Raw genomic sequence first — 18,191 nt, 5'->3', positions numbered from 1 at the left:
CAGCTGGAGTTTGAGTGTGTTACAATCTTGAACACACTTCCATCTCTTTCTTAGTGTGCAGTTTTCCTCATTCTCCAATTCCTCCCAGATGTTCTCCCCCTCCCCGAGATTTCTTCCCTTCCTCCCTCCATCCCCTCAAGCATTCTCACCTGTCATTCCTGAGCTGCCTACTGAGCCCCCCACCCCGCCCCCTGCAGCGATCCTAACTTGCCCTCTTCACCCACCCACCCTGAGCTTTCTCTGGCTCACCTCCATCCCCTCCCCTTCCCGCAGCCCAAGCTTTTTCAGCTGTGTAGCTGGATGTGTTTCTGGGGTGGTGGTGGGTCATTGTGGGCATCACACACAGTCCAAATCTCACTTCGCTTAATTAATTTAGAAATGAAAGAACTTGCATTTATATAGCACCTTTTGTGACTTTAGGCCATCCCAATGTGCTTTGAAGTGTAGTCACCGTTGTAGTGTAGGCAAAAGAGCTGCCAAATTTTGCACAGCAAACTCCCACAAACAACAATGTAGTAATGATTGGATAATCTATTTTTAATGATGTTGTTTGAAGCATAAATATTGGACAGACAACTGCTGTTAACCAGAGTATGCTCGAGGGGCTGAATGGCTCACTTCTGTTCCTATGTCCATTTGAGAAAGCAAGACAGTGCCTTGGTTTAATATTTCATCCAAAAGACGAGGCGGAAACCCCGTGACCTCTGCCTCAGAGGTGAGAGTGCTTTCCGCTGAACCGTGGCTGGCGCATTCAATTTCCCAGCAGAGGTTGCTGGAATTGTGATCCGGAATTGTAATCCTGAGGGTTTGGTGGGAACTGACCTCACCCTGCGTTTTGACTGGGATTTTATTTCAAGATTCCCAGCAGCTGACAACCTTCCTGAGTGCCAGTGAGTGGACAGCATCTCGCTGAGGATTGCTGAAATCCAGACAGTTACATTGCTGTTACACGAGCCATGTAAAGCTGCTAAAACACTGACCCACTGAGACCAGACGGAAGCTCGTTTGCGGTTTCACTTTCACCCACCTGCCCCCTCCTCCAACCCCCAACCCCGGAACCACGAGGGAATCCCTGAAACGCTCAACTTCCATTTACAAATCCCAAACATCCCAGGAGCATTGTCACTGCTCAGAGGCGTTGGAGAACAGCAACAGATTCTTCATTCTAGTTGACACATGCAGTTATTCCCTAAAAGGCTGAGGAGGAATGTTTTCCCTCAACACGACAAGGGGACTGACCTGGATAGGCAGCCCCTCGCCCTGCTGCTGCTCTCACAGAGGCTGAGAGAACAGATTCCCGTTTTAAAACCTTCCCCAGTATTAAGCCAAGCCTTTGCTGGGTGTCTTTTTAAAGGAAGTTTCTTTAATTAATTTGAATTCTTACCATCAACCTCTTGGGACGAGGTACATGCCCCCTACCCTCCCCCCGCCCCACCCCAGATGTGGTCCGTCAATGTTCTGCTGTAATAGAGGGTGCATGAGGAGGCGCTGCCATCGGTGACTGAGTGGGAATTCCTGTCTGCAGCCAGACTCCAGCGAATCTGGGTCCCCTCCCTCTCATCCTTTCAGGATTATGCTAGAAGAGCCATAGACTGACTGGAAAATCTGGCAATGCTACTGAGCCACTTAGACCGGGATCCCTGTACTCTAGGTGAGTTCAATAAGAAGCCTAACAACACCAGGTTAAAGACTTTAACCTGGTGTTGTTAGACTTCTTACTGTGTTTACCCCAGTCCAACGCCGGCATCTCCACATCTAGGTGAGTTAGCATGGAGCTCTCTCAGTGGATATTCCAACAGATTAGCTGAGTGGTAGGAAACATGTAAACTCAAAGCTGTGTTGTAAACTGATCCTAATCACGCTAGGGGAGGGGGAGGACACTGGCAGAGTCCTTTCATTATCTTCCTGTGACTGCTGTAGGAATTGGACTTTTATAAATGTTGATTTGATTTATTATTGTCACATGTATCGGGATACAGTGGAAAGTATTGTTTCTTGCGCATTATACAGACAGCATAGCGTTCATAGAGAAGGAAAGGAGAGAGTGCAGAATGTAGTGTTATAGTCATAGCTAGGGTGTAGAGAAAGTGCGAGGTAAGTCCATTCAAAGGTCTGATGGCAGCAGGGAAGAAGCCGTTCTTGAGTCGGTTGGTACGTGACCTCGAGCTTTTGTATCTTTTTCCTGACGGAAGAAAGTGGAAGAGCGAATGTCTGGTGTCCTTGATTATGCTGGCTGCTTTTCTGAGGCAGTGGGAAGTGTAGACAGAGTCAATGGATGGGAGGCTGGTTTGTGTGATGGACTGGGCTTCATTCACGACCCTTTGTAGTTCCTTGCGGTCTTGGGCAGAGCAGGAGCCATACCAAGCTGTGATACAACCAGAAAGAATGCTTTCTACGGTGCATCTGTAAAAGTTGGTGACAGTCATAGCTGACATGCCAACTTTCCTTAGTCTTCTGAGAAAGTAGAGGCATTGGTGGGCTTTCTTAACTATAGTCTCGGCATGGGGGGACCAGGACAGGTTGTTGGTGACCTGGACACCTAAAAGCTTGAAGCTTTCGACCATTTCTACTTCATCTCCATTGGTGTGAACAGGGGCATGTTCTCCACTACGCTTCTTGAAGTTGATGACAATCTCCTTTGTTTTGTTGACATTGAGGGAGAGATTATTGTTGCTGCACCAGTTCACCAGATTCTCTATCTCATTCCTGTACTCTGTCTCGTCATTGTTTGAGATCTGACCCACTACGGTGATGTCGTCAGCAAACTTGAAAATCAAGTTGGAGGGGAATGTTGGCCAAGGATGTAATTAGAAGAAATGCATTGCCTCAGATAGTTCAACAATCGCTTCAAATTTAAAATTCTCATCCTTATATGCATAGATTAGAGAGATTAGCGGGTAAAATGTGTGGGGATATGGGGGTAGGGCCTGGGTGGGATTGTGGTCGGTGCAGACACAATGGGCCAAATGGCCTCTTTTTCTGCACTGTAGGGTTTCTATGATTCTATATTTAAATCTCTCTATTCCCTCCCCTCGCCTCCCTTTCCCGTTCTTAGTACTGTGCCAATTCCTGTAGCCATTCCTTCAAACAACCCCTTCATGTCCTCCCCTCCTCTGTGTCCTGCCAATTGAGGATGTTCCTCAAATCCCTCAGTCCTCCTTGCCTCCTTTAAGACCCGCTTCTTTCGCCACGTTTTGGTCGGCCCTGTTAATATCTGCTTCTTCAGCTCATCATCCATTTCTTTCCCTCATGCTCTGTGAAGCACACTGGGACTTTATATTACTAATAATAAAGAGAGCCTCTATATGGCGTTGGTGGTAGTTGTTATCAGAATTGTCCAGGTGAACTAGCAAAGAATGGCAAATGGCCCAAGTTACCAGAGGACAGGTGGTGCCAGGTGAACTGTACCCTGGCAAGGTTCTCAGCCATCAGGATAGAAAGAGAGCATGATAATGGGAATGGGTTTACTTTGGGCACACAGCGCTGTGTCTCGGCTTGACGTCTGTTCCAACTATTGCACAGTGGGAAGCCAGCAACGTACTTGAAACAACTGGAATCATTCAATCAGGGTGGTGGGGTTTTTTTTTAAACAGGTGCCACATTTCTCCGAATGACTAATTTCCCAAGAGATTTCCAATTAGATGCTGCTCAGACTTGTAGGTTAGAATTATAGAATTCCTAAGGTGAAGAAGGAGGCCTTTTGGCCCATCGAGTCTGTACTGACCACAATCCCATTTAGGCCCTATTCCCGTCACCCCATACATTTACCCCGCTAATTCTCCTGACGTTACGGCCAATTTAGCATGGCCAATCAACCTAGCCCGCAGATCTTTAGTACGTGGGAGGAAACCAGAGCACCCGGAGGAAACCCACGCAGACACAGGGAGAATGTGCAGACTCCGCACAGAAAGTGACCCCAGGCTGGGAATTGAACCTGGGTCCCTGATGTTGTGAGGCAGTAGTGCTAGCCACTGTGCCAATATGCTGCCTTTTCAACAACAACTTGCATTTATACAGCATCTTTCATTCAGCAAAACACCCTCAGGTCTTTCATAGGGACATCATCGAACAGAGAATTTGATACCAAGCCATAAGGAGATGTATGGGGACCAATGACTAAACTCTTGGCCAAAGAGATAGGTTTTAATGAGCATCTTAAAGTAGGAGAGGGAGGTAAAGAAAGCCTTATATTTATATGTTGCCAGCTAAGTTCTTTGAAAGTTAGTTAGTTTTGTAATGTTTAATGCAGCAGTGCATTTGCACAAAGCAAACTCCCATAAAAAGCAATGTGCTAATGGCCAGATCATCTGTTTCTGTGAAGTTGATTGAGGGATAACTCTTCTGTTCCTCTTCAAAATTGCTGTTTGGGATCTTTTACATCCATCTTACATAGAAACTAGAAGCAGGAGTAGACCATTTGGCCCTTCGAACCTGCTCTGTCATTCACTTTGATCATGGCTGATCATCAAATTCAACATCCTGATCCCCCTTCCCCCCCCATATCCCTTGATCCCTTTAGCCCCAAGAGCGAAATCTAATTTCTTCTTGACTTTTGGCACAGTGCTGGTCTTCGTGTCCCCACCGCCGCCCCCAATATTGGCACAGTGCTGGTCCTTGTTCCCCCACCCCCCAATATTGGCACAGTGCTGGTCCTTGTTTCCCCCCCCCCCCCCCCCCATATTGGCACAGTGCTGGTCCTTGTTCCCCCACCCCCCCATATTGGCACAGTGCTGGTCCTTGTTCCCCCACCCCCCCATATTGGCACAGTGCTGGTCCTTGTTCCCCCACCCCCCCATATTGGCACAGTGCTGGTCCTTGTTCCCCCACCCCCCCATATTGGCACAGTGCTGGTCCTTGTTCCCCCACCCCCCCATATTGGCACAGTGCTGGTCCTGTAATCTCTGTTCCTCTGACTCTTCTGCCATCTCAGCTACCCTTTGCCGCACTGATGCACTAGAGCAAGCCAGCTGTGGCCCCTCATCCAGTGTGTGTATCACGGGTGAAGCTCAGTGGAAGGTGCTGCTTCTGTGCCCAAGCACGCACTCCTTTGTTCGTTCTCCATTATTTGCTCTCTGCTGATGTTGTTCCATACATGCCGCCTGTCAGCTTTTCAATCCTCCTGGTTCAAAAGTCGCCCTTTTCACTGTGGCTTATCAATCAATTGGAAGGACAGGTGACAGCTGATTTTGCCAAGCATTCTCCACTGCCAATTCCACACAAACTTGAAGCAAACTCTTTAAGACCATCTGGTGCTTTTAGAGAATCATGGATGCAGATAGTTACATTGCTGTTAATCCCCAAATAAGCTGTTAAAAAGCAGCTCTTAGCTTTCCCTGACAGAGCTTTCCCGGGGCATGGTCACCCCATTGCTTTATTGAAACATTTTCAGCCTCTGACACAGGCTGGAGCTGCTGTTTGAAGAGATGGAGAATGTTGCAATCCGAACACTACCATTCACCTATCAGGGTTTGGGAATAGGGAGTGGGATGGAACAGCTGGTGAGCTTCACTTTATGGAATGGTATTTGGGATTTCACTGGAATATGCTGTCTCGCTTTGTGTACATTACAGTGCTCTGCAGTGTCACTGTTCTCATGTTATTCATATGCACGTGGGTAAGAGAGCTGAACACAGAGGAAAAGACAATAAAACCACCTCAGAGCAGGCAATATTCGCCAAGAAATGCAAGCGTTCTGTGATGGCCATCTTCAGGCACTCAGGCGCATCTCTGATTCAGTTCCTGGGAGCCTTTATTTTACATTTTAATATCATCATTGTGGGCGACCAGAGAAGCATGGCATAACTTAGATTTCCAGTTGGGTTAGATACAGAGTAAAGCTCCCTCTACACTGTCCCCATCAAACACGATATGGAGATGCCGGCGTTGGACTGGGGTAAACACAGTAAGAGTTTTAACAACACCAGGTTAAAGTCCAACAGGTTTATTTGGTAGCAAATGCCATTAGCTTTCAGAGCGCTGCTCCTTTGTCAGATGGAGCTCCAGGACAGGTACAGCACGGGTTTAGATACAGAGTAAAGCTCCCTCCACATTGCCCCCATCAAACACTCCCAGGACAGGAACAACATGGGGTTAGATACAGACTAAAGCTTCCTCTACACTGTCCTCATCAAACACTCCCAGGACAGGAACAATACAGGGTTAGATACAGACTAAAGCTTCCTCTACACTGTCCCCATCAAACACTCCCAGGACAGGTACAGCACGGGGTTAGATACAGAGTAAAGCTCCCTCTACACTGTCCCCATCAAACACTCCCAGGGCAGGTACAGCACGTGGTTAGATACAGAGTAAAGCTCCCTCTACACTGTCCCCCATCAAACACTCCCAGAACAGGTACAGCACTGGGCTAGATACAGAGTAAACACTCTGCTGTTCTATGGTACTGCACCCGTATGATCGAGGGGCTTTGGGCAGGGCAGAAGAATGAAATGTATCCGCACACACAAATCAATTTGCTTTTTAAACTGGAAACAACGAAACGACTGAAAATCTGCTTCACAATTAAACAAACTGCCACAGGCCTTTCAGATAACCTTGGAAATTAATTATACAATGAAGCAGCAGTCCTGAGGAGGCCTGGACCTCTCCGATCTATCACTCTGTGTTATCCAGTGTGCCAGTCTGTGCCTGTCTCTCTGACAGCAGCAAGGAGCAGTTCCCCTCATTAAGCACAGATCATTTCCTAAGTGAGTTAATTAGGAGCTAGTGTCCCTCGGGTCCCTTTGCTTTGTAGTTTCTCTGATACTGTGTGAACAGGAACTGCCAATCACTTCAGGAAAACGCAATCTCCACCTCAGTTTGTCCTGCAGAGAAGAATGTTGTGCTCCTTTCCCTCCTTGCTGGGATGGACCAAATGCTGGCCGCCTTGTGTGAGGCCACATGGTGACTATCACTGGACGTCAGTGAAAAACATTCAGTTCTGATGAAAGGTCACAGACTGAAGCATTCACCTTGTTTCTCTCCTGTCGATGCTGCAAGACCTGTTCAGCATTTTCTCTTTTCATTTCAGATTTTTAGCGTGCGCTGTAATTTGATCTGGTATTACTGTAGTAACATTCACACAGCACCTTTGCCCCTGCTCACTGTCCACACACAATACAAATCCAGGCTTTTGTTAACTCCAAACCCAACAATTCCACTGCATAAAAGCACAATACTGCGGATGCTGGAATCTGAAACAAAAACAGAAAATGCTGGAAAATCCCAGCAGGTCTGACAGCACCTGTAGTGAGAGAATAGAGCCAACGTTTCGAGTCTAGATGACTCTCATTGCATGCCTGCTTTACCTGCCTCTTAGACACTGAACTGACACTTAGATGGTTATTGGATAGGCACATGGAGCACACCAGGATGATAGGGAGTGGGATAGCTTGATCTTGGTTTCAGATAAAGCTCGGCACAACATCGTGGGCCGAAGGGCCTGTTCTGTGCTGTACTGTTCTATGTTCTATGTTCTATGTTCACTCTCCATAAACCCCAGGCCATGCCAGGTTCTGCTGTCTGTAACCTGACTCTCACATGGCCCCCTCACCCATTGTCCATGGGCTCGATGACAGGCATTGATTCCCAGTGCCCAGTACTGAAAATTCTTGTCCATGTGTGCAAATTGCTCCAGTGAAGGCCATTCCTACATTAACTCTAAATCTGCAGCCCATCTCTCAATAAGCTACACTCGCATTGTAATATCACGCCATTTCAAACATCCCTAATATACTGCCGAACAGATTACTTAAAACACTCACCACACTTTTTGATTAATGGTCTTTTGGTTGTGTGTTTAAAGCTTACTCATTAATGTGAATTTCTGGGCATCGGCCCTGGTTTAGTTTGAATAATGTTCTTTTCCTGCATGATTCAGCCCACTCTTTGGTCTTGGTCTGAGCAGTTCAATCGGAAAACTTATTCACTCCCTTTTTATTCCAGGATTCGGCCACTGATTTCTTCAGTACCTTCGAAAAAGCCAGCACTCGACCAGGTAACTTGCTCTTATTCAGCTTTCACTGCATTTCAACCCCTTACTTGAGAAAGGATATACTGGCACTGGAGGGGGTGCAGAGGAGATTGACTAGGTTGATTCCGGAGTTGAGAGGGTTGGCTTATGAGGAGAGACTGAGTAGACTGGGGCGATACTCATTGGAATTCAGAAGAATGAGGGGAGATCTTGTAGAAACATATAAGATTATGAAGGGGATAGATAAGATAGAAGCAGGGAAGTTGTTTCCACTGGTGGGTGAAACTAGAACTAGGGGGCATGGCCTCAAAATAATGGGGAACAGATTTAGGACTGAGTTGAGGAGGAACTTCTTCACCCAAAGGGTTGTGAATCTGTGAAATTCCCTGCCCAGTGAAGCAGCTGAGGCTACCTCATTGAATGTTTTTAAGGCAAGGATAGATACATTTTTGAATAGTAAAGGAATTAAGGGTTATAGTGAGCAGGTGGGTAAGTGGAGCTGAGTCCACGAAAAGATCAGCCATGATCTTATCGAGGGGCCAGATAGCCTACTCCTGCTCCTAGTGCTTATGTTCTTATGTTTAAATCAACTTTTCCTCCTCTCCTGGTGTTACTGATTGTGAAATTGGGGCTCAGTGTCAAAATAGTCCCCGTTGGGGTTCAGTGTCAGTCCCCGTTGGGTTCAGTGCCGGGATTACCCTGTTTGGGGTTTGTACTGTGGAGTTGCTCTTGCTATGGTTTATTGTTGGGGTTACGGTTTGATGTTGTAGTTCAGTGCTGGGGGGGCTGCTCATTAAGGGTTGATGCTGTGTCACAGTCCTCGTTGTATTCATCACAGTGGGACCTCATTGCAGTGGGACTGCCCGAAGATGAGGAATCATTCCTTACTGTGAGCCCTGACAAAAAGAGAAAGGCGATGGTTGGGTGGGATAGGGTGGTGTGTGATGGGATGCAGAGTGATGTGGAGGGGTGCGATGGGGCGCGGTGGGGTAAAGTGACGTGAGGGAGATGGGGTGGGGTGGGATGAGCTCTTTCCCTGCTCAGTGAGGGAAGCGGGTTTGATCGCAGGCTGTAATCTTAGTAATAATGCTGGTTGGCGCGCCAATGTTGTTGCAGCATAGCCAATTCCCCGGCTCAGTAATAGCCATCCGGAAGAGACGGGACCCAAGGTGGAGGGGGGGACTTTGACACCAGTCTTTCTGTCTCAGATTTACTCCCAATTTGGATCTCTTCCCCCACCCCCTCCCCAAGCCCATGGATTGGGTGGAATCCGCTCCCCATGTTCGTCTACTGAACAAGGGTCTTTTCCATCGTAAAATTAAATGAGGCTGAAAACTGTGATTGTTTTGTTGTGTATGTAAATCCTTTAATACGTTAGTTTAAAAAAATCCTAATGGTTTAATTTGCATTGCTTCATTTTAATCAGAATTAAAATACATTCTAATATTCAGACACAGGCTGACAAAGTACCTGGGGAATAGTTTTTTATGCAGCGAGTGCTGCTCATTACTGAAGATAAGCACACGTTTTCCTGGTGTGACAGACTGATAGTGTCTGTGATAATTAGTAAGAATTAAAGGGAAACCGAACACTCTTAAATTGTCACCTCATCCTAAGTATTGTAGAGAGAGAGATGTATTTTCATTTGGCGCTATCTCTCAGCAACCCTTTGTCCTCAGTTGCAGGATGTACTGCCCCCAGGGTGGTACTGCGCCCAGGGTGGTACTGCGTCCAGGGTGGTACTGCCCCCAGGGTGGTACTGCCCCCAGGGTGGTACTGCCCCCAGGGTGGTACTGCGTCCAGGGTGGTACTGCGCCCAGGGTGGTACTGCCCCCAGGGTGGTACTGCCCCCAGGGTGGTACTGCCCCCAGGGTGGTACTGCGCCCAGGGTGGTACTGCGCCCAGGGTGGTACTGCGCCCAGGGTGGTACTGCCCCCAGGGTGGTACTGTCCCCAGGGTGGTACTGCCCCCAGGGTGGTACTGTGCCCAGGGTGGTACTGCCCCCAGGGTGGTACTGCGTCCAGGGTGGTACTGCCCCCAGGGTGGTACTGTGCCCAGGGTGGTACTGCCCCCAGGGTGGTACTGCGTCCAGGGTGGTACTGCGTCCAGGGTGGTACTGCGTCCAGGGTGGTACTGCCCCCAGGGTGGTACTGTGCCCAGGGTGGTACTGTGTCCAGGGTGGTACTGCCCCCAGGGTGGTACTGCGCCCAGGGTGGTACTGCGCCCAGGGTGGTACTGCGCCCAGGGTGGTACTGCGCCCAGGGTGGTACTGTGCCCAGGATGGTACTGTGCCCAGGGTGGTACTGCCCCCAGGGTGGTACTGTGCCCAGGGTGGTACTGCCCCCAGGGTGGTACTGTGCCCAGGGTGGTACTGTGCCCAGGGTGGTACTGTGCCCAGGGTGGTACTGTGCCCAGGGTGGTACTGCTCCCAGGGTGGTACTTTCCCCAGGGTGGTACTGTCCCCAGGGTGGTACTGCTCCCAGGGTGGTACTGTCCCCAGGGTGGTACTGCTCCCAGGGTGGTACTGTGCCCAGGGTGGTACTGTGCCCAGGGTGGTACTGTGCCCAGGGTGGTACTGTGCCCAGGGTGGTACTGCTCCCAGGGTGGTACTGTCCCCAGGGTGGTACTGTGCCCAGGGTGGTACTGCTCCCAGGGTGGTACTGCTCCCAGGGTGGTACTGTGCCCACGAGATCAGTCAATGCTTGCCTTGGTCTCGACGCTGAGTTTATCCAATCACAGAGATCAGAATGCCACAGTTGACCCAGAGAGTTTCTTGCCCTGATCACCACTCAGTGACCATGCAGCATTGAGTACCTTCACTTTCCCATGTGAGACCACATTTGGAATATTGTGTGCAGTTCTGGTCACCTCACTATAAGAAGGATGTGGAAGCGCTGGAAAGAGTGCAGAGGAGATTTACCAGGATGCTGCCTGGTTTGGAGGATAGATCATATGAGGAAAGGTTGAGGGAGCTAGGGCTGTTCTCTCTGGAGCGGAGGAGGCTGAGGGGAGACTTAATAGAGGTGTATAAAATGATGAAGGGGATAGATAGAGTGAACGTTCAAAGACTATTTCCTCGGGTGGATGGAGCTATTACAAGGGGGCATAACTATAGGGTTCGTGGTGGGAGATACAGGACGGATATCAGAGGTAGGTTCTTTACGCAAAGAGTGGTTGGGGTGTGGAATGGACTGCCTGCAGTGATAGTGGAGTCAGACACTTTAGAAACATTTAAGCGGTTATTGGATAGGCACATGGAGCACACCAGGATGATAGGGAGTGGGATGGCTTGATCTTGGTTTCAGATAAAGCTCGGCACAACATCGTGGGCCGAAGGGCCTGTTCTGTGCTGTACTGTTCTATGTTCTATGTTCTGTGTCCCCTTCACTGGAATCAACTCCACACCTGGGATTTTCATTTGCCCTCAATCGCCTTTAATTTTGTAAAAATTGACTTTCTGTCCGATATCTAAAGCATCTAATACGTCACAGAGTCAGGATGGCACAGGAAGGGACATTAGGCCCACTTACCTTTACGACCCAGGCTCAAAACGTTGGCTCTATTCTCGCTCCACAGATGCTGTCGGACCTGCTGAGATTTTCCTGCATTTTCTGTTTTTGTTTTGGATTCCAACGTCCGCAGTATTTTGCATTTAGCCCATGTGTGGTTGACACTTGTTGCCCACTGAGGTAGTCTAGCTAGCAACCTAGTCATAAACATTGGGATTGCTGAGGCCAAGGTCCAACCAGATCCCCGTCTGTTGTTCGAGCGAATATTTGACACGATAATCAAGTTGTTGACCAACCACAGTGATCAACCTCAATCAACCTCAACACAACAAACACAAGCTTTTCATCACCTGACCCATTCTCGCCCGTCGTGGCTCTATACCGTGCTTTGATTTATAATGCCCCTATAAAGCACCTTGACACATTAACAGTGTTATATTTATATATAAGTTGTTGTTGAGATGAGATGCTGGAAATCCACCCAGCAGAGAGGGAGCTTTGGGAATCCAAAGGCTTCAAAGAAACAAACTCGATGGTGATTGTGGCTACAGTTCAAGAATTGTATCAGGATTAGATTTGGTCCATCACCGTGGTAACCGTGTCTTGGTGTGGGTCTGTCACCATGGTGACAGTGTCTCTGGTGTGTGTGTCACCGTGGTGACAGTGTCTCTGCTGTCACCGTGGTGACAGTGTCTCTGGTGTCACCGTGGTGACAGTGTCACTGGTGTGTGTGTGTGTGTCACCGTGGTGACAGTGTCTCTGGTGTCACCGTGGTGACAGTGTCTCTGATGTGTGTGGCTCTGTCACTGTAGTTATAATGTTCTATCCCTCAGGCTGTTGATTCAGGATGTGGTGAAGTGCAGGCTGTGCAACCTGCTGCGGTGCTGGTGGAGAGCGGTCCTGTGGTATATAATGAGGAGGAGGTGGAGGAGGAGGAAGAGGTGGAAGAAGAAGAAGAGAACTGCCTGAGTGCACTGCAGCTGATCGGTGGAAATGGTGAGTGTTAAACAAAAACTCTCCCTGGAAAATTGTTCAGAGGAGAGGAGTTGAAACACAGAGGGGAATGAACAGTGCTTTTCCAGTTAAAGGTAATTACATTGCAGAATCAGTTATCAGTGAAAAACCTCAGCAAATATTGTAAATTGAGTGCAAGAGTTGAGGGATATGGGGATGAGGTGGGGTTGAGGGGTAGGGGAGAGGTTGGGGTTGAGGGGTAGGGGAGAAGCGGGGGTTGAGGGGTAGGGGGAGAGGCTGGGGTTGAGGGGTAGGGGGAGAGGCTGGGGTTGAGGGGTAGGGGGAGAGGCTGGGGTTGAGGGGTAGAGGGAGAGGCTGGGGTTGAGGGGTAGGGGGAGAGGCTGGGGTTGAGGGGTAGGGGGAGAGGCTGGGGTTGAGGGGTAGGGGGAGAGGCCAGGGTTGAGGGGTTGGGGGAGAGGCTGGAATTGAGGGGTAGGGGGGAGAGGCTGGGGTTGGGAGAGAGGCTGGGGTTGAGGGGTAGGGGGAGAGGCTGGGGTTGAGGGGTAGGGGGAGAGGCTGGGGTTGAGGGGTAGGGGGAGAGGCTGGGGTTGAGGGGTAGAGGGAGAGGCTGGTGTTGAGGGGTAGGGGGAGAGGCTGGGGTTGAGGGGTGGGGGAGAGGCTGGGGTTGAGGGGTGGGGGAGAGGCTGGGGTTGAGGGGTGGGGGAGAGGCTGGGGTTGAGGGATGGGGGAGAGGCTGGGGTTGAGGGATGGGGAGAGGCTGGGGTTGAGGGGTGGGGGAGAGGCTGGGGTTGAGGGATGGGGGAGAGGCTGGGGTTGAGGGGTGGGGGAGAGGCTGGGGTTGAGGGGTAGGGGAGAGGCTGGGGTTGGGGGAGAGGCTGGGGTTGAGGGGTGGGGGAGAGGCTGGAGTTGAGGGGTAGGGGGAGAGGCTGAGGTTGGGGGAGAGGCTGGGGTTGAGGGGAAGGGGGAGAGGCTGGGGTTGGGGGAGAGGCTGGGGTTGAGGGGTGGGGGAGAGGCTGGGGTTGAGGGATGGGGAGAGGCTGGGGTTGAGGGATATGGGGATAAGGTGGGGTTGAGGGATATGGGGATAAGGTGGGGTTGAGGGATAGGGGGAGAGGCTGGGGTTGAGGGGTAGGGGGAGAGGCTGAGTTTGAGAGATATGATGAGTAGTAGGGTAAGGGATTTAGGGGTGAGCTGAGTGGTGGGGGTTTAGGGAGACAGTGGGTAAGAAATGGATGCTCTGTTTAACACTGCCCCCCTCAACAGTGCACTGATTCCAATTACGTGTGTAACGTTGGACCAGCAGCTTCCTATCCTGGGCCACAGTGCAATCAGATAACAGAGATGACACATTGTGGGGAAACAGTGTTCGTTGCTGGTTTGACAACAAGTTGAGCTGTTGTAGACAGGCCATCTAACTCAGTGGCTAAGGAGCACAAACCAGCTCAGCACTGAGCTCTCCGTCCGTTCTGAGTGCTGAGTTCAAAGGGCCAGGTGCTGGGGGTCCAGCTTCCTGCTGCTTGCAGTCAGGCACGCATGTGGGCACCAGGCATGCGTGTGGGCACAGGCAAGCATGTGGACACCAGGCATGCGTGTGGGCATCAGGCACACGTCTGGGCATCAGGCGCGCGTGTGAGCATCAGGTTTGGACAAGACTGTTCCTGAGCCTTGACAAGAATAATGCTCTGATATCATTCACCTGCAAAGCACCTTGGAACATCGTTCTATCAGAGACACAATACAAACAGTCAGAAATAGCCACTTGAATGAGTTTTCGAGGACAGCTGGTGTCAACAGCACTGTACCTTAGCCTGTGTCCATGTGTCAGGGAAAGGAATAAAGATAAAAGCAGAGTGGGGAGAATGTGAGAGAGAATTTTACCTTTGGACGCTCAAATGCATCATTTTTCTGTTCAAGATTACGGCTTTGAGATGGAGGAGGACGATGCATTCTAAGCAATCTCGGCACTTTCCCGAAGGGGCTGTGAACAGCCTGTCAGAAAGTGGGAAAGATTCCTGGACTTCTCCTGACAGACGGCTTGCTGGCAGAATCCCACTCCCTTGCGTGAGAAGCTTGAGACAGGAAAAAAGTCTCCAAAGTCTGTGGCCGGGACAGAATGTTGGCAACGAGGTGGAGCACTTCAACTAGCTGTGACTGACGAATCCTCTTTGATCAGGATCTGTTTGAACATGAAATGATGACCCTTGGCCTTTTGATTTCATTTTTTTTTTTGTTTATTTTTGTACAGAATTTACTATTTATTACAGTTAATTTGAACAGTTTAGTTTTGTATTTCTCTGTACTTAACATCCTGTGGGGCAGAGGTGCTTAAACATTTGAGCGTGGAGCGGTGGTTTCAGAAACTGGAGCCACCAGCGCTGTCATGTTGGGATGCCAACTTGAAAATGCTGCAGCCATGGGCACACAGAGCAAAGCTCGCCCGCAATGCCAATTGCCCCATTTTGCCAGGATTGGCATGACCGTCTCTCTGTGGAGGGGGCCAGTAACCTCCAAACAAACCAATACGGGGGGGTGAGAGGTTAGAGAATTCTTGAGAAAGATGAGAACTGGGAGAAATTGTGGCTGTCTAACCTGCCCAGGGTCCAATTTGACATTTGAAAACTGTGCGTGAGTGATGAATTATGTTTGGAAACGCGTCGTTGTGGTGGTCTGGAAGTTATTGTGAAGGAGAGTTCCAATGTTAACTTTGGTTCACAGGATGAAACTCGATGGTCTCTGTATAAATCGCTGATTGTTGTTAATGGATTCACTGGTTTGAGTCATTCTGGGGTCTTTTTTGTTCGTTCCACAGGATCAGTGTTACGCTTCCTTTTTTTTAAAAGAAAAATAATAAAAACGTGAACTCAGGGGATTTAGCACTGTTCGACTGAAGGGTGAGCAAGGACATTATGGATTTAATGTATATTTTGATTTGAACAATTTGTGAGAATATATGCAGTCATTATTCACACCACAGCTGTGTGTGGAGTGCATGTGACATCAAATACATTAAACCATTCCATATATCAAACATTGAGTTTTCGCTGCAATGTTGAAGTGTTAACAGAACCCTTTTCATATAATTATATTCCTGTAATAACGGATTACATTAGCTGCTCATTCTATACACAACAGCTGCATCAGTTTTACCAAAACATAGCTATTAAGTGGAGATAGCTATAAAGGGACATGCACAGTATGGAGAACCTGTGCTGTCACCTCAGCATTTCAGTGAAGAATTAGTGTTGGCTCTGTGTGAATTTCACCCTGATTGAAGCTGTGGTTCTGCAGCCAGCAGTCCGTGTATAGATTGTGTCTTTTCAAACAGGAACAAGAGCAGGCTTCGGTGAAGTGTAGTAAAAATGCATCGGCCACCCGTCACAACATTGGAGGGTAATTTTAAATTTTGGCTCCAGGCGAAAAACACATTATTTTGCATCTGAATCCCATTAAACACTTGTTTTCCATTGAGATTGGAAAAGGTGGCAGTTCACCTTCGCCTGTTTTTTGGCCTGATGATTAACAATAATAATTGCCCCCTTTAGTTCTATTGAAGAATTAATAGTAAACAGCTTAGTTTTCGCAGCAAACACCACCTTCCCCTCTCCTTCTCTCCCTCCCTCCGTGTCGCTCTGTGACTCGATCTTTTACTCAGCAATTACAAAATGCAAAAAAAAATTCATTAAAAGCCACTGAGCAGTAAATGAGGTTTTGGTTGCAGTATTAATCAGTGTAATGCTGTACCTGTACTACTTACAGTGAAACATTATACTGGCTCTTTCCTAATCTGGTGAGGCAGCACTTGAATTAATGGCTGGAAGTTCGTATCACAAGCTGGAAATAGTCCTTAGGTTCTGCTGAGCTGCAGCTTGGTGAGTCACACTCTCATATCTGATCAGAAGGTTGTGGGATTCAAACCTAGCTCCAGAGACTTGAGCCCCCATTGTCGAGACTTGATACTGCAGTGCAGTATTGGGGGGCACTGCATTGACATTCTTTTACATGAGCCATTAATCAGAGGCCCATCATCCCACTCCAGTGGATGTAAAAGATCCCATCGTTTAAGAGAGAGTAGATACTCTGGCCTATGTTCCTCCCTCAACCAAAAAACAGATCTACATTTGTCCAACAGCTTTGTGGGATCTTGCTGTGCACAAGTTGACTGTTATCATTTGCCTACGCAATGACAGCACCATCACTAAACAATTAATTGGCTCAGAAAGCACTCCCAACCTCCAGAGGGTGAAATGAGGTTCCATAGAAACATGAGATTTTTGCAATTCACAGGAGAGGAGGGAAGCACCAGCCATTTGATTCTTTTTAAATATCAAGTGGAAGATTGAACGTTTGGAATAATTGGTGTCAATTTTTCTTTTATAGCTTGAATTTTCATTTAGTAACCTATTTTAAATCAAGGCTTAGCTAATCCTTTAATTAGTAGGATTCAAGGCTTATATTATCAAAGCCTAAAACTGCCAACTGTTCAGATTGTTCCATTTATTTAGGTTTAGCTTTGCTGATTTAAAATGGTAGTTGCTGAAGGTTCTTGCAAACTGTGTTCAATTAAAAAGAAGTGAAGTCTTCAATTAAAACAAGAATTAGGGAGCTGGAGATGGAACTTCTGCTGCGAAAGTTGTGTTTGAGGTGTTAAATTAACTATTGCTGATTATTATCTCACCATTTTCCTTCCCAACAGACCCTCACACAAGTGGCTAGTTTGCGTGTACACATTTTGTAATGTAAGACACGCGGTAGCCAATTTACACACAGCAAGCTCCAGCAATTAGCAATGCGACCAATGAAAGGATAATCTGTTCTGAGTGTTGTTGGTTTAGGGATAAATATTGACCAAGGCGCCAGGAAGAACCCCCCTGCTCTTCTCCCAAGTAGCGGCTATGGAATCTTTTATACTAACCTGAGATGGCAGTGGAGACCTCAGCTCCATGTCACACCTTAGATCCTGGATCTGTGACCAGACTCTGGCATCTGCCCTTCCGCCTCAATGTCACTTTAGTGAAGCACCTTTGGTCACAGAGAAAGGTATTAAATAAACGCAAGTTGTATACGTGGAGGGTGAGCCACTGAGCAGTAAATGAGATTTTGGTTGCAGTATTAATCAGTGTAATGCTGTAGTGAGTTGCACGCCAGTAGCACCAATTCTGACTGTTAGATCTTCCCTGGCAGCACGGTGGCACAGTGGTTAGCACTGCTGCCTCACAGCGCCAGGGACCCAGGTTCGATTCCCGGCTTGGGTCACTGTCTGTGTGGAGTTTGCACATTCTCCCCGTGTCTGCGTGGGTTTCCTCCGGGTGCTCCCACATTCCAAGGTTGTGGGGTTTAGGTTGATTGGGCATGGTAAAATGTCCCTTAGCGGGGTAAATATGTGGGGTTACAGGGATAGGGCCTCGGTGGGATTGTTGTCAGTGCAGGCTCAATGGGTCGAATGGCCTCCTTCTACACTGTAGAGATTCTATGACCGAAATTCTTCTGGCCCACCCGCCATGGGAATCGGAGCGGGCGAGGGGCAGGGCATGAGAAGGTCTGCTGACCTCGGGCAGGATTTTATAGTTTCGGGACAAGCGAGACCAGAAAATCCCACCCTATAATTCTATGACTTCTGAAGAAGAGTCATATTAGACTCAAAACGTTAACTCTGTTTCTCCCTCCATAGATGCTGCCAGACCTGCTGAGTTTTTCCAGCACTTTCTGCTTATATTTTGCATTTATGTAGCACCTTT

At 48.5% G+C, this 18,191-nt stretch overlaps 1 protein-coding gene across 4 annotated transcripts in view; it reads left to right on the top strand.

Moving 5' to 3' along the window:
• Positions 1 to 16,154, top strand: part of brf1b (BRF1 general transcription factor IIIB subunit b) — a 354,849-nt gene extending 338,695 nt beyond the window's left edge. For 3 of the 4 annotated variants that reach the window (XM_078234524.1, XM_078234525.1, XM_078234528.1), the window contains 3 exons: positions 7,945 to 7,996; positions 12,315 to 12,477; positions 14,371 to 16,154. In XM_078234524.1, coding sequence (XP_078090650.1) covers positions 7,945 to 7,996; positions 12,315 to 12,477; positions 14,371 to 14,408 — 253 coding nt within the window. In that variant the 3' untranslated portion in view covers positions 14,409 to 16,154. Of the gene's footprint in view, positions 1 to 7,944; positions 7,997 to 12,314; positions 12,478 to 14,370 lie in introns of those variants that run through there. The other variant, XM_078234526.1, reaches the window with a different exon arrangement.
• The last annotated feature ends 2,037 nt before the right edge of the window (positions 16,155 to 18,191 follow it).

The sequence above is a fragment of the Mustelus asterias genome, chromosome 18 (genome assembly GCF_964213995.1).
Source record: "Mustelus asterias chromosome 18, sMusAst1.hap1.1, whole genome shotgun sequence".
NCBI lineage: Eukaryota > Metazoa > Chordata > Chondrichthyes > Carcharhiniformes > Triakidae > Mustelus > Mustelus asterias.
The sequence above is the reverse complement of the archived record's forward strand: the minus strand, read 5'-3'. Positions and strand labels throughout refer to the sequence as shown.